This window comes from Zootoca vivipara, chromosome 11, assembly GCF_963506605.1.
Source record: "Zootoca vivipara chromosome 11, rZooViv1.1, whole genome shotgun sequence".
Classification (NCBI taxonomy): Eukaryota; Metazoa; Chordata; class Lepidosauria; order Squamata; family Lacertidae; genus Zootoca; species Zootoca vivipara.
The window spans coordinates 16,339,692-16,356,161 of NC_083286.1; the positions used below are offsets into that span (position 1 = coordinate 16,339,692).

At 41.5% G+C, this 16,470-nt stretch overlaps 1 protein-coding gene across 5 annotated transcripts in view; it reads left to right on the forward strand.

The window, feature by feature from the left end:
• ZNF608 (zinc finger protein 608) overlaps positions 1 to 16,470 on the forward strand; it is a 117,522-nt gene that overhangs the window by 46,598 nt on the left and 54,454 nt on the right. For all 5 annotated transcript variants that reach the window (XM_035099526.2, XM_060280130.1, XM_060280131.1 and 2 more), the window contains one exon: positions 3,669 to 3,927. In XM_035099526.2, the coding sequence (XP_034955417.2) occupies positions 3,669 to 3,927 (259 nt within the window). The remainder of the gene's footprint in view (positions 1 to 3,668; positions 3,928 to 16,470) is intronic.

The window sequence follows — 16,470 nt, forward strand, 5'->3', positions numbered from 1 at the left end:
CGAGGCACTCAAGGCATCCCAAAACATAATAAAAACATTAAGCGTTAAAAACCTCTTGATACAGGACTGCTTTCAGATGTCTTCTAAAAGTCGTGTAATTCTTGAAATCTGAAGGGAGGGCGTTCCGCAAGGCAGGCGCCACTACCCAGAAAGCCCTCTGCCTGGTTCCCTGTAACTTCATTTCTCGCAGTGAGGGAACCAGCAGAAGACCCTCGGAGGAGGACCTGAGCCATGGGGGTGGAGACACTCCTTCAGGTATACTGGGCTGAGGCCATTTACTCAAGCCACATTCTCTTTATTTATAGGTCAATATACAGAGGATTCACAAGCAGATAGGATGCTCGTTGCAGCAATTATTCCACCCTAGAATTCCAAGGATTCTTTCTGTTTTGAGAAAGTAGACCCATTTCACAAAGTTTTAAGACATTTAGAAGAAGTACACGAATTCTTTAATGCTGGATGCTATTTCTGCTCATGGGTACAATTTTGAGAAATTTAAGTATGCATGACACACATTCAGGATTCTGTCTTGTGGTCTTTATCCAGGAGACCATTAGTGCATCATAACTCTCTCTCCCCCCCCCCCCTAAAATATTATAAAAATATTGTGTGAGCGGCACTGTGCTTTGGGAACATAGATTCACATATTTTGATAAGATGCGGGCACTGCTGTCAAATCTAGAATCAGTGACCACCTATTAGGTCTGCTTCTCCAAACTCCTGCTCAACAGCTGATCGATGCTGTCTGCATTGATGCAGTTGATAACATTTCCGGCACTGCAGTGTGAAGCCTGAAACCGGAATGCAAAGTTCTCAGCTACCGAGGAATCAATCCACATATGGAAACTTGTAGTTTTACATAGACACATTTCTCTAGATTAGAATGACCAAGTGTCTGGTGTCTTGTCATTTGGCAGAGCGTCTTTTCTTTTCTAATCCAGAGGCCGCAATCAAGACTGGCTTGTTATACTTTGTGCATTTGTTGCCATCCCTCACAATTCTTCTGTTACGCCGCTACCTTTTGTATAAGAGCATTTAATCTCTGTAGCAACATAGAATTCCTTCAGGCAGCACAGAAAGTTAAACATCGCCTGTCTCTCTGTCAGTGTTTCTTACAGTAATGTGGTTGAAACAGCCCTGTTTGGTTTTGAAGAGCAAAATATTTTGTGACTAGGACACCATCTTGAAGTGTCTTAACATTTATTAAGTCACACACACACACACACACACACACACACACACTGTTCATTTATTTACAGCATTTATACCCCACTATTTTTTTCCTTCTCCCAGTCTTCTTTAAAAGATTCTGAATTTGTATCTTTTATCCGTGCCATCAATTTTGCCATCTCTTGCATATTGCAAGGTGGAATCTGTCTGTTTTAATGTTAGTAGCCCATTCTTCTCCAAGAAACTTAGAGTAGCATATGTGGTTCTGCCATTTTATCCTTCCAGCATCCTCGTGAGGTGGGCTAATCCAAGGTCACCCATGGAACCTCTTGACTGAGAGGTCTCCCGAAATCCTAGTGGTCCAACAGAACCTTGAACTCAATTGTTGACCAACTACCCCCTACTGGATCTCTTATAAACCCTGATTTGGAGCATTTAAAAATAATTTCACAGGGTTCTATCTATCGATGAGGGGGTATAGGTTGAGCTGACACTATGTTGCTCCACATCTGGATAGATGCTGGGGAAAACACAGGAACCAAGTGCCTTTGCCTTACTCCGAAAGCCTGAAAAGAAGGCTGGAGGGCCTCTGTTATGAGAAGTCTGTGCGGCAGCCAAAACTCATGTAGTGCAAACTCTGGCCCTGTGTCTTGAATGTAGTTCAAAGATAAATACTGGGTTTTTTCATCCTTACTTATCCAATGACTAGTTTGCAAGGAACAGCTGTTTTTGAGGTCAGATGGTTTTCACTCGCCTGCATGCTTGATTTCTTGTTGAAAAGCTTCCCCCTTTCTTTTAACGCTGCCAACATCTTAAAAAGTCTGATGGCAGCAGGATAAACACATAACAGAAGCACAAAGCTTCTGTACTCTGCTGTGCTTTTTCCCCATCCCTCCCTTTTTTGGGTCAGGTAGTTGCCAAACCTAGAGATTCAGCCATCGAGTTTTAACCAGCATAGACTAAGTTTGCCTTCCAGGTTTTAAATAAAGATTATCAGTAGGTCTCAGTAGGAAACGGAAATTGCGTCCCATTTGTCTGTGTACTGTGTTTGTTTAGAGTACAGACATACCTCGACATCCGAACGACTCGACTTCCGAAGGTTTCGACTTCCGAAGTCGACAACCCCGGAAATTTTTTCCGCATTCTGCACCTGCGCAGGAGCGGCGCGCACAGTTGGCACATGCGCAGAAGCGCGAAATCGCACTTCGCGCATGCGCAGAACAGGCGCTTCAACAACCGAAGACTTCGACTTACGAAGATGGCCGCGGAACGGATCGTCTTCGTAAGTCGAGGTACCACTGTACAGTCAAACCTTGGTTCCTGAATGCCTCCATTATCGTACATTTTGGCTCCCGAACACTGAAAACCCGAAAGTAAATGCTCTGGTTTTCGAATGTTTTTCGGAACCCAAACGTGGCTTCTGCTTGAGTGCAAGAAGCTCTAGTAAACAAACGGAAGCCGCGCCTCGGTTGTTGAGCGTTTTGTAAATTGAATGGTCTTCCAGAACAGATTATGTTCGACAACCGAGGTTTGACTGTACACAGGTTACATTATGCCATTGTATTTTCAGCTGCTAGTTTTTCCAAGGAAGGATACTCCGAAGGAAGGGAAAGAATATAGTTAATCTACGTCCTATTCTCCAGTTTTACCTGTCACACACAGACTTTGGGATTACTTAGGTGGGGTTAGTGCTGTCCCCCTTATCCACCCCTACACTTCCAGTGTCCACAAGATTCCTGTCTCCACACAGCCAATGGCCTTTTCATTTTACTTCATGTGTCTGATGATTTCATGCCACAGTAACTTAGATAATTTCTAAGATGGCTCAACTTATTTTTCATAGTCATAGTACAATGGAGCCCATATTGGAGAATAGATTTTAAAAAGTCATTTCTAAATAAGATTCTTCTTCAAATTATGGTTGATATCTTAGTTGGTTTGTGATCCTAGGCATCTGAAAAGCCTGGGAGCAAATATTAAAGCGAGTGATCAGAATGTCTAAAACAGAGCTTTCCAAACTTTTCCTGTCGGTGACGCACTCTTTAGACATGCCTCATTTCCACAACACAGTAATTCAGTTTTGCAGCAATTCAGTTTTACTGAGTTTAGCAAACCGGAAATTAAAGGGAACCCCTTTCCAGCCTTGAGAGGTTTGCGTGACACATCTACACACTGCAGCCAACACACAACGTGTCGCAACAGACAGTTGCAAGCTCTGGTCTAAAAGATAATAATTCGGCGAGTTACTAAAGCAGGGTGGCAAATCAGTGGTCACACGGACAGAGTTTGAAGACAAAATTTCCTGAGCAACCATAGTTATTTGAAAGGTATAACAGAATATCTTTTGATTGGCGCATCTTGATACCACATGACTTTTTGGGTACTGCTTCATAATGTGTGGAATTGCTATATTCAAAACAATGTGTGTGTATAAACGCAATCTTTCCTAATACCTTCAGCATGTGACATTCTGTGTCTTTCTTTGTTTTCATTTTTAGGTTGACCCCCTCTTTACAGTGCCTGCACCGCCCCCGCCTCCTATCTCCAGTAGTCTTACACCTCAGATTCTGCCTTCCTACTTTTCCCCGTCTTCATCCAACATTGCTGCTCCAGTTGAGCAACTTTTGGTACGGACTCGTTCAGTGGGTGTGAATACTTGCGATGTTGGAATAGTAACGGAACCTGAATGCCTTGGACCATGTGAACCTGGGACCAGTGTGAATTTGGAAGGGATTGTATGGCATGAAACCGAGGAAGGTAAGCTGTGGTTTCTCTTCCCATTTTGTTTGAATGTTGCATCTGCTTCACAAGTTCATTAGCAGTCATATTATACAGTACTGTTTGTTGTTAGAATTAGAGGAAATTCCCATCATTTCTCTTCCAGTGAAACCAGCTACATTTTAAATAAAATAAACTCCTGATAAAGGATTTTACTGAGTGGCTTGATAAACCTTTAGGATAAGATTGAATGTATTTTTAGATATTAAAATGGTTTACAGCGTAACAGAATAATGGTGCAGGAGGAAGTGTTTATAAAAGTGTTACGATTTTAGAAGTATATCTGAAACTCACACTTCTATACTTTTAAAATATTCTATGCAATACCCTGTACAGGCAATCTGTATTTAATGTGGGGAGATTTCCTGAGCATTTAATTTTTTATTGTAAAGAAAAAAGATTTGTGCTGCACGAATACATTTTCTGGTGACGTTAACAGTTTTGAGAATTTGTTTTTTGAATTGGAAGTTTCTGAGAGAACATCAATCCATGGAGGTTTCAAGTATAAGGCACATTAATTAAAATAAGGCAACCTGTTGCTTGATGAATATGCAGGCATTTATTGAAAATAATTAAGAGATGAAACTTTGGTCAGGAAAAGAATTGGAAGTGTTCTTTTTAATCTTGTTAAAATTTAATCTTGTTAAAATTAAGGCATCAGAAAAAGCTTTTATTTGTCATTGGCAGATTTTTTCCATTATAAATTCCGTAAAATAATCTCATATTGCCTGAATTTACTGTTATCAATGATGGAATTATTGTACATGCCGGCCTAATTGATGGTTTTGACGTAGGATATTATATCTAATCAGAACTGTTGGAATGGGTGCCGTTACAGATGTTTTCTCATGTTTGCTTGAGCAGTGTTTAATTACTAGTGATTTAATAGCCGCTGTATTGGAAGCAAGAAATTCCATTTCAAAAGTGTCCTACAGCACATCAGCTGATGATAAATCCTAACATGCTTCAGTTGTATGCGCAACAGTAGTTCATTCTGTGCAATGATATATAAGGCACCAGCAGAGTGCTTTACACTGCCTGCTTGGAAATCAATAGAAAGACTCTGACTCGCTTGCCTTTTATATATGCTCTCGCCCATCCATCTCTTTTGGTGCGCACGCTTTCATCAGATTCGTAATCTAGATTGATCCTTTTAGATTGTTTTCAAAGCACATAACAATTCTGTTTTAACATATGCAGGCTGAGATGCCTGCCTCTCTCGCTTCATGTTCTTTTTACTGACCTGCATTAGCCAGAGCAGTGTGAATTGTGAGTGTGAATTGTGGTGACATGAAAGAGCAGTAGCTTTTAATAGTGTTATTCTTGCTGAGTAAACTAAACTTCTGACCCCCACTGCATTAAGAAGTGCTCCTTGTTAAAGGTCTGGAGGGCAGCAGTGTGGTATTTTATAACGTTCCTCCATGCTCACAAGAATGATATTCCATCTGCCTGCTTTTGGTGCTCGGATGTGCTCAGCTGAGAATATTTTTATTTACTGTATTGAAGTTGCCTGATCCAGAGTCCCTGCCTCTGCTTATGGGAAGGGGTGTATAGTCTAGGAAACTCCGCCAGTTATTATCCATTCTGTTTGTGCATCTGCAAATCTGGGACATTTGTGTGGCATTAGCAGCCTTCAAAGCTGCAGAGAATAGAGAAACAGGATAATAAAGGTTTCACTTGTTGATGTCTAGCATATTGGAAAGCTTCTTGAGTAATATTAATAACGTCTTAACACTGATAAATCCCTGAAAATTGTTGTGGGCTTCTAAGGAAGGAAAGAAGCAGATCCTGATTTAATATAGGAATCTTAAGCTGAATATATTAAGCTGAGCCTTCTAAATATGGGAAATTCAATAGATGTGCCTGTCTGGCGGTTTTTCCTTTGTGACAAAAATTACCTGGTGGTGTAAAGCTACATAATGAAAAATTGCTTGTGCTCCAATCAAAGACACAATTGCAAGTAAATTCTGTTAATTTCATAGATCCTTAGTACATTTAGCATTGGGTTCTAACGGTCTCGTTTACATGTTAGTGTTTGGGACACACTTCTGGCTGATTCTTAATGTGCAAATCATGGTTTCTAGGGAGCAGGCATTGAATCTGTACCAAGCCCAGGTGTTACCATACATAGTTTTACACTTCAAATAGTGCATTTACATGGGAGGATGAGCCAGGTTTTAGTGACATAACAGTAACCGAGCAATTTCATTGCTCCCGCAAGGGGACAATGACAATAAAGATTTATTAAAGAAAAAACATATGGGGCAGAGAGACATAACACTGGTTGTAGCTGCTTTGTTATTGATTTGTTTTAAACACTGGAATTTCCCTTCTCTAAGGCTCAGTGTGGCTTCCAGCAAAGCAAACCATACAACAGTGGCAGCAAAACAACCAGTTTCTTCATCAAGAAACCACTAAAATAGTGTACTCTGTGTCAACAGTCCCACAAGTCTAGACATGCCCGCTCAACAGCTCTAAGGGTTTTGGAAGAGCTAGGCTTTGCATCCTTTCAGAAAGTCTCCAGAACGGCTTTAGGACCTCATCTGATGTGGTTCTGTAACCTTGAAATAATTCGGTTACTGGCCCTGCTTCTGGTCCCTGATGTCTTCACCAGATGTATCAGATGCCTGCATTCAAACGGTTAATACTAAACAGGGAAATTGGTAACTTGCACCCAGGCAACAGGTTAGGTACGGGGACGATCCGAATAGCCGTGGTGCACTCCTGAGGCTCAAGCGTGATTCATACCTGAACAATGGCACCTTTTTCGATGTTTATGAGAGACAGAAATTGTGTTAATGGCATTGAATCATCAGCCGGGATCAGCTGTGGAGTGATCACAATAGGTTTGTAGGAGGTCTGAGCTGCACATATGGCAGCCATATACAAAATGCAGTTTGAGCAGCTGCAATAATTCCTTGTAAAAAGAGGAAGATAAAGAGGAGCTGGTATTAACAGCAGGCGTAATGAGAACAGGGTGGCGTATAAAAGAGATCCAGTTTTATTTTGCATGGAGTTCTTAAAATTTTGATACGGGCTGCTCTAGTGTAGTAGTCCCTACCCTGCCCCCCCCCCGCCCCGCCATATCTCTGCTACATGCATTTTGAGCACATGAGGGGCTTCTTGTGTGGCACTCGCAAAATGGGTACTCCAGTAAAAAAGGCAAGCTGCCGTTTGATAAGGCAATCCCAAACTGTACTGTTCAAGGGAAGGCCATTCTGGCCTTGGTTGCCATGCGCAGAAGCACTCTATCGTGCCGTGCGCGGAAGCAATGCCTCATGTTGCAGACTTTTCGGGGTACGGACGGACCCTCAGAATGAATTAAGTTCGTATCTGGAGGGTCCACTGTACCAGTAATCTAGACTCAATTAGGGATGGGTGATATATCATGCAAAACCAGTTTGAAGTTGTCATCGTGAAATTGGTTTCATAATTTTTGACCCAGCAATATATCGCAAATCATGATGTGCGCTAGGGCCGGGCGATAGATCGTTCAAAACCAGTTTGAAGTCCATATCATGTTTTGTGTGTGGGTTGGTGTGCTATGTAGGTATTACAATGTGGGGGAAAATGTGAAGCGAGCCAGTTCCTCTACATAGCTCCATCCTTATTTCAGATATTATGATATATCACAATGTTTAGCTGGTGGTATATCGCGATGTAGAAAACCAGGTCTCGGCTAGTCCTACTGTTTGCCTGTACACAGTTCCCTCCTTATTTCAGACATCATGATATATTGGTATATTGTGATGTTTAGCTGGTGATATATTGTGATGTTGAAAACCAGATATCTCCCAGCCCTAGTCCCACTTGGAAAAAGTGCCTGTTAGCAACTCTGTATCAGTCGGTATCAAGTTTATTGCTTATAGCCAAAGGCTGCTGCAATCTATACAATGTCATTCAGTGAAATATATACAAATTTGGTACAAAACTGAGAACATTTACATTATCAAAACATAACCTAATCAGCACAAAGCTATGGAAGCACTTTAATATAGCAATTAAAACATTAAATAATAAAACTGATAAACTAAAATCATCACGTGGCCACTGATATATTAAAAGAAATATTAAACAATACAATTGATAGTTGTGTACAACTTTGGTGAGAGAGATGCGTCTTGGTATGGATGGGGTCAGACAAATTCATCTCTTTTACAGTTAATAGCTATCTCAGCAATACCTTTTTTTCAAATTTTCCTGGCGGCATTTGCAAAAAGTGCTACACGCCAGGTCACATATTTATCTGTGTCTGCAAGGAGATAAAGAATCATATCAGTAGGATTCTGGCCAGGGGACCTTATCATTATAGGTGTCAAAAACCATTCTCTTGCTTCAATATATAAGGGGCAGCACAAGATATAATGCATAAGATCCTCTAATTCAGGGCATCCCCTAATACAAACACGTTCAATTACGGGTATGCCTCTGTGTCTCCCATCTCTATAAGCAGAGTTTATTGTATTTAATCGTAACTCTGTAAAAGCTTTCCGGAGTTGTACAAAAGTCAATTCATTAAAATACGTTAGCAACTCATCTCTTTATTCTGCCACTGTCAAAACTGATTTTTGTAGTCTTCGTCGCGCCTTCTCTCTTTCCCCCTTCACTGTGTCCCATCTTTAGGCCAGGGCTTACGCCATATTTTGATTTAGCGTGTTCTCCTTCATGGAGATGTGATTGGGCTCCTCTGGGTTGTTGAGGAGATTTTGATGTTGCCAATTTTGATTGACAGCCTAGATGCTGTACATTCCCTGCACGAGCAGCTAGTCGGGAGGAGGGAATGAGGAATGGAGTGGTTTGGAGAGAGGGCTCAGTGAGGGGTCTGAGTCCCGGCAACGCTATGGAGAACAGAGCGTGCAGGAAGGGCTCAGAGACGCGTCAGAGCCTTGGCACTGCTCTGGTCGAGGGTCAGCGGATGAGGGACTCAACGAGATGTTGGAGCCCAGGCACTGCCCCAGCCAGCAAGAGGGGAGACCTCTCCTTCCGGCGCCCAAATTGAGGCACACACCTACACGTAGGGCAAAGGGGCGGCGTTTTGGGGTGCCCAGGCTTTTATGCTGGCCGAAAAGCAGAAGGAAGCCATTGCTGGGTTCTGAATCGGACTAGGCGGTCATGTTTGCTGTTATCTCTGCACTGTTAATAGTATGCACAATAAAACTCTTAAAGACAGTGCGGACTGGAGCGTCTTTACTTGAGAGTAGCCGCAACAACCCCCTGACAGTTGCAGTTAGGCATTGATTTAAAAATTGGTTGGTGGAGGGGGTATGGTTGACTGTGCCGGCCCCTCCAATGCTGCTGCTGCAAGTGTATTCCGTTAAAGGAATCCAGGGGCTCGCCATGCTCTTGTCCGAACCCCTGTCAAGGGGCTAGGGCCACGCAAGAGCCCCTGGGAGCATTTGGGGAGAGGTGAGGGCCTGGCACTCAACTCTATTCTCTCCCCAAAATGTTTTCCCTTACTGACTTTTGCAGGCTTGCGGATGTCAGTTCTGTCCCGGGGCGAGGGACAGATTAGTCGGGAACCAATGTGTAAGCAACCACTCACATTTTGTATTTTAATAAAGTTGTGGCCAAAATTATGACAAAAACCTTAAACAAAAAATCTGTGTGAAGTGTGAATTTATTTGAGGGTGCCTTGGGGACCTCAACACGCAAATGTCCATCACCCCCACATCCATACCGCTTATTAATTGTTATTTGTAGTTCTCTTTAAATTGCTGTGAGCTGCTTTGGGATAAAGTCTTCATCTGCAAAGTAGGATAATTGTATAATAAAAAAAGAAGATTCCAGAAGTGTTAGGCAGCTTACAAGTATTGCCATCAAATGGCTTGTTTTTCCAGTTGAGAGCACTCGGAAACATCTGCATGACTGACCAGGGAAAGAAAAATTGCTATTATTGGGGGTGGTGGGGGTGGAAAAAGGCACTTCAAGAGAGAACTGGAGTCAGGTAAGATTACTGTCATTAATGACATCATTAATGGCATTTCCCTGCTGAGAAGAAGAAAAAGTGGGGAGAGACCTCAATGGTAATAATATTGCTATACTAAAATCTGTGTTCAGTTCAGACCTGTTCTCAGGTGTAGCAACTGGGAATATGTTGGCAGATTGAAGACTTTAGAAACTCTTCCTCTGGTCAGTTTGCAGGAAAGAAAGAAAAAAAATCAACAGTTCATTAGCTGACACAAATCTTTGTAACCAGTCAGACTCAATTAAAGTAAAATATATGAGAAGAGAACACTATTTAGATGATAACATATGGGCTGCGATGTAAGGTTAGTGAGGGCAAATAGAGAAGCAGTCTTGATAGTTGCTTCTAAGCATTCAGATTCCCAGTGGAGGCTGGCCAGATTCTAAGATCAAGCATTTTTAAAGGAAATTCAGGACCTTTATATTGAGTCAGGCATTTGGTGGCTGGAGGGTAAGCAGGATGGTATTTATCACTAGTTTGTCTGTGTTGATCTATACTCAAATAATGTCGGCCACTCAGAAGTCACTATGCAGTATGCAATAAATTAAAAACACATTTTAGTATTATTAATTGTAGTATTGCTAATACTTTTACAGTGGTACCTTGGTTCTCAAACTTAATCCATTCCGGAAGTCAGTTCCAAAACCAAAGCGTTCCAAAACCAAGGCATGCTTTCCCGTAGAAAGTAATGCAAAATGGATTAATCCGTTCCAGACTTTTAAAAACAACCCCTAAAACAGCAATTTAACATGAATTTTACTATCTAACGAGACCATTGATCCATAAAATGAAAGCAATAATCAATGGACTGTACTATAAAATAAATAAAGACAGTATTGTATATGATAAAAATTAAAATAGTTTTTCCCCCTTACCTATACTGATGATAGTCATTGTTTGGATGGCGGGCTTTTATCCATTTCCGCAGTCACACAATCAATCAATCAATCAGTAGCTGAACTGGGTTCCACATAGTCACAAAAACTAATTAACCGAAACAGCCTAAAAGACGCAAAATAAATAGCAAAAACAAAAGTGCCAAACTTAATCCGTTCCGGAAGTCCGATTGACTTCCGAAATGTTTGAAAACCAAGGCGCAGCTTTTGATTGGTGCGAGTGCCCCGGAAACAATAGCCGACAGCCACATCGGATGTTCGGATTCTGAAAATAGTTTGAAAACCTATTTCAGCATTTGAGAACCAAGGCGTTTGAGAACCAAGGTAACCACTGTAGTAGTATTACTGTTACTTTTATTATTTCTTACAGTAAGCAACATATGGATAGGCCGGGTAAAAAAATAACAACCCAAAATACCCAAAACACCTTTATACTTCCACATACACAAATACGATTTCTCTAAGGATGGGGAACCTGAAAGATTATATAATTAACTGTGACACAACTGTATGTCATCAGCTGCTTAAGGGGCATTTTGAAGAAAAGAAACTGCAAATATTTATTCTCTCTGGTTTTGGCTGCGAACAGCTGTAGCCATCAGAAGCAATTGTCCTTATGAAGGGTTTTATGCTTGAACGCTGATCCAAAGACAGCCATCCTTCACCTGCCTGCCACTGGTTCCAGAACAATCACTCACCTCGCAGCATTTGTCTCCGCTCAGATTGCTGGGTTGGCATTCCGGCTCTTCGTACAATATGTTCTTGTTCGATAATAAACACGGATGAAGGATAGTTGCGTCGCTTTTCTTCTTTTTAACAAGTGGCATTCTCAGCTTGTCGTGTCCTGATAGTTTGAGAAGGAAAATGAAAATGGGGTGGGGGAGGAGGAGGTTGTCCTCATTTTGTAAAAGGAATTTTTCATTGAGGATTTAAGAAGGCAATTAGATTATATCCCTCTTGTCAGACATAGGTTTCTGTTCAGTTACCTATATAGCACCGTAAACCTCTCTTAGGAAGGTAGTAAACTGCCTGGATCTCTTTTCCTTTTCCTTTATTGTGCCAGCCCCTAGCATATTCTTAACTGACCTTGCAGCTCATTAAGTCTGCTTTCCTGCTTCAGCAAGTTGGAACTGTCAATCAAGAGCTTGGCTTCTAATGTCTGCAGTTTTCTAGCTGTCTTTCGCCTCTTGGTCCTCTTCCCAGTTACGTTCTGTTCCTGAATCTTAATGTCATAATAATCCCTTTGTTCCATATTTTGACTAGGAACTTCTTCTTTTTTTTGTAGTGCCTGTTATGAACAATCCCATTGTAAACCTCTGCTAGCCAAGTCTCAATGCACCAGTGACCAAGGAAGGCAGCCACAACAAATTCTGAGAGCTCCTAATAAGCGCTCCCTCCAGCTGCTTTCTTGTGGGCTGCACATGCTAAACTCTGGAATCCCATTAGGGTAAAATATGAGACTCTTAATCTCAGGGTCATGGGTTCAAGTCCCACATTGGGCCAAAGATTCCTGCATCGCAGGGGCTTGGACTAGATCAGGGGTAGGCAAACTAAGGTCCTCTGGCCGGATCCGGTCCAATCGCCTTCTAAATCCGGCCTGCAGACGGTCCGGGAATCAGTGTGCTTTTACATGAGTAGAGTGTGTCCTTTCATTTAAAATGCCTCTCTGGGTTATTTGTGGGGCATAGGAATTCGTTCTGTTTACTTATATAATTTATGGAGAAACTGTGAATTCAAAATGACTGAACTCCACTTTTCCCTTTAAAAGTTACACATACAGTATATGAGAAATTGGTCGGTACCAGATGCAACATATAGCTTGGAGGGAAAATGTGGCTCGTGGTTCATAGTTTGTTATCTAGAATATGTCTTGTTGATTCATATTGACACAGATATACAATAGGCCATTCTCACATTTTATTTTGACTATAGTTTAAATCAGAATGCTGAAGGCTGCAACCCTATGCCACCATACTTGGAAGTAAGTTCCATTGAACTTAGAAGGATTTAACTCCAAGTAAACATCCAGAAAATTATGCTGTTGGCATTGTGTTCAACTAGGGCAGAGCTTTCCAAACTTTTCATGTTGGTGACACACTTTTTTAGACATGCATCATTTCGTGACACGGTAATTCAGTTTAACTAGCAAACCAGAGGTTAAACTAACCCCTTTCCAGCCCCCGGGAGGAGCATGGGGAGTGTTTGCAAGACACACCTACACACTGCAGCCGACACACTAACGTCGCGACACACAGTTTGGAAAGCTCTGAACTAGGGCAACAAAGACCAACTTGTTTAAAAGGAATCAGCAAATGTCACTTTTCATAGATAAAGGAAGCTGTCGTTTTATAACTCAAGGCGAGGGGAGGGGTGTGTGAAAAATCCATGGTTTTATACTATAAGTTCCTCTGTCTTAATGATGGTCATCTTTTTTTAAAAAAACAACCATGAATAAATGGAAGTTATATAAAAAAGGATTGGGAGAGTTGAAATGAGACTAAATACACTGCAGCTTGACAACTGAAGTGAATTTTTATCCACCAGAAGGATAGTTTTAAAGATCTGGAAATCAGGTGATTTAATTAATGAAATAATAACCCACAAAAGCAGCACTCTGAAACAAGAATAAGTCTAATGTACTCTGTGTATGTGCATTTCATGTGTGCACAGAATGCTTAGGAAATCGAGAATGGGTGACCAAATATGATAATTTTGAGTTGTTAGCCTTTGTGAATGGTCGTCAACTAGGTTTTACTAAGAATAGACCTATTGAAAGGAACTACCCTAATGTAGTCACGTTCATTAATTTCAGTGGTTCTTCTCCGATTAAAATGTAGTTTAATTCCACCCTATAGTTATTTCGTCCTGAGAAGTTCTGTCAAGCTAAGGTACATATCTGATACTGAAATAGCATATTGGAGAAGATAAGTTAAATAGTAATTCATTGTGTGCCATCCAAGTAAAATATAATAATTAAGTACTTCTGACATGCAGGATTTCTGAAAAGTTTCTTTGGCAGTAATTCTCAAATTCATTCTATTAAGATCTCACCGCAGAATTTTGTGTCTGTATCAACTTGTTCACGATTTCCTTATCCTTGTCTGGAAGTCACTGCTGTTGTTTACCGCTTTTTAAATTGTACGGACTGAGAAGGTGACATCAAAATTTAATTTCTCAGGAAGGGAATTTAAATGATGGTTTTAAAAAGAGAGAGAATGATTTCTCTGGCCCAAACCATATCAAGATTAGAATGCCTTTGTCCTTTACCTTGGCTAAGGAGTGACATTTTGGAAGCCCATTAATAAAGATGAAGAAAGGATAATCAGATGGAAATTTCAACTGTTGCCCTATTTAATAACCAGCCTTGCAGAACAAAATCAATTCTAGCTTAAGTGTCACTTTCAAACTCAATTTCAAGTACATGAAATAAAAAGCAAAGGTACAGCAAAAAGGTTTCATTTGCTTATAAGGCATAAATAAACAGGTGCAGTTGTCCCTTGCAAGCTAGATGATACAACACATCATTGAACTGATTCCTGTTGACTGTGTCAACCTGTACTAAATTCTATTAAGGCTACAAGGTTCAGGTTGTCACTAGGACTTTGGGAGTGGGTTTAAATCCTCTCTGCCATGAAGCTAGGGGCTATTACTTCAGGCAACAGACTGCCTTGAATATGGAGTTATTTGGCTTCTTTTCCTTATCTTGACATGTAGCAATATCTGTTTTCTTACAGTGGTACCTCGGGTTACGTACCTGATCCGTTCCGGGGTGTCGTTCGCAACCCGAAAAGTACGTAACCCGAACAGCGCATGTGCAAAAGCGCGCTTCTGCGCATGCGCTTCTGCGCAGAACACCTCTGCGCATGTGCGTGCGGCAAACCCAAAAGTAAATACTTCCGGGTCCGCCGCGTTCGTAACCAGAAAGTACGCAACTCAAAGCGTACGTAACCCGAGGTATGACTGTACTTGAAAGTTATTGTCTTTGTAGTTTGTCATTCAAACCGCGTGGTCCCTTGTTGTGGGCTGGAGGTGCTAGAGTGAGACAGTGTGGCTGATAACAAACCTATATTGAAACTCAGTTAAACATAACTTAGCAAAATAGTCAAAAGGGTGAGGTGAGCAGAGCAGATCTCTAAAGGAAGTGAACCTAGCAGAGACTAGAAGTCAAGAGAAGTCATAGTTGGAAACTTCTCATGAACAGAGAAACCCACTAGACGCAAACACATGAAGAAGCACATCATGTCCTCGTGTGTGCAGTTATGTGTCACATACAGATATACCGTGTCTCATTTCCCTTCTGCAGACACTCAGTGCTGTAGCTTTTCCACTCTTGACAACGGCCGTTTTCTTTTTCGGAAGCAGGTTCCTCCCGCAGAGCATCGGAGTTCCAGATTAACATCAGTTGCACTGCTTGCTCCTACTTAAATAGGTACTGTGGAATTTCACTACTTTAGCGATACCTGCAGAATTTTTGCCAAACCATTGTAACCACTTACAATATCTTTGAGCTTGAAGCTTTGACATAACCTAAGCCAGACCTTGGGTCCCCAGATATTGCTGAACTACAACAGGCATAGGCAAACTCAGCCCTCCAGATGTTTAGGGACTACAACTCCCATCCCTGACCACTGGTCCTGTTAGCTAGGGATGATGGGAGTTGTGGTCCCAAAACATCTGGAGGGCCGAGTTTGCCTATGCCTGAACTGCAGCTCCCATCATCCTCACCCAGTTTAGCCCGTGGTCAGGGGTGATGAGAGTCAAACAACATCTGTGGACCCAAGGTTGCTTAGCTGCCCAAATAGGAAATTAAAGACAAGTTTTGGGTAGACACAAAACAGTGCAAATAGGCTGTCTTTCAACGCATTAAAAAAACTGCTCTGTAGTTTTATTCATGAGAATTTTCTACAATTTGTTCAAATTATACTCCCACAAAGAAATATCTTCTGAGCAAATCTAAAAGAACACACCCCTTAAGTGTGTGTGTGTGTGTGTGTGTGTGTGTGTGTGTGTGTGTGTGTAATCTTCAGGATTCTGCACCTTAAAGCTTTGTTATTTCACACAGAAGTACCTTCCACTGGGACACTGAGACCCTTTCCAGGTGACGTTTCCCATCTTAAGTGTAAACCTGGTGGTACAAGGGTAAAGCTGACGTCTAGGTTACAAGCTATTCTGCCTGTCTAGACAAAAAAGATGCAGCTAATAAGCTTGGGGAAATGGTGTTCACAGTGTTGCAGTTTAATAACACTGTAGTCGAAAACAGGCCTCCATTCGGAGGGACAGCTTGATTCAGGCAAACCTGCTAATTTGTTTTCTCCTTCAAGGAGATTTAGAGCCTTTGCATCTTGGCAGTGGCACACAATGTAATTGTTTCCTGCTCCTTAATCTTCAATCTCGTTGCCTAGGATTAGCATGCCCAAGAAAGCATGAAATGTTGACTGTTACTTGCCACACTGTTCCCCTCTTCCTGAAGTCCTTGGAGGAGCTGCTCTCGACTTACTAGATGTTGTGGAAACACAGTCTTCGTTCTGATAACGTCTATAATCATGAGGCTTGTTCACACCGGAACAAAATGTCTCTCAGTGTATGTTGAAAAGGTGTGAGAGCAGGGTAACTGTGATGTGCAAATCTAAATCTATCCCAAAATTAATTTCTTATCAGGAA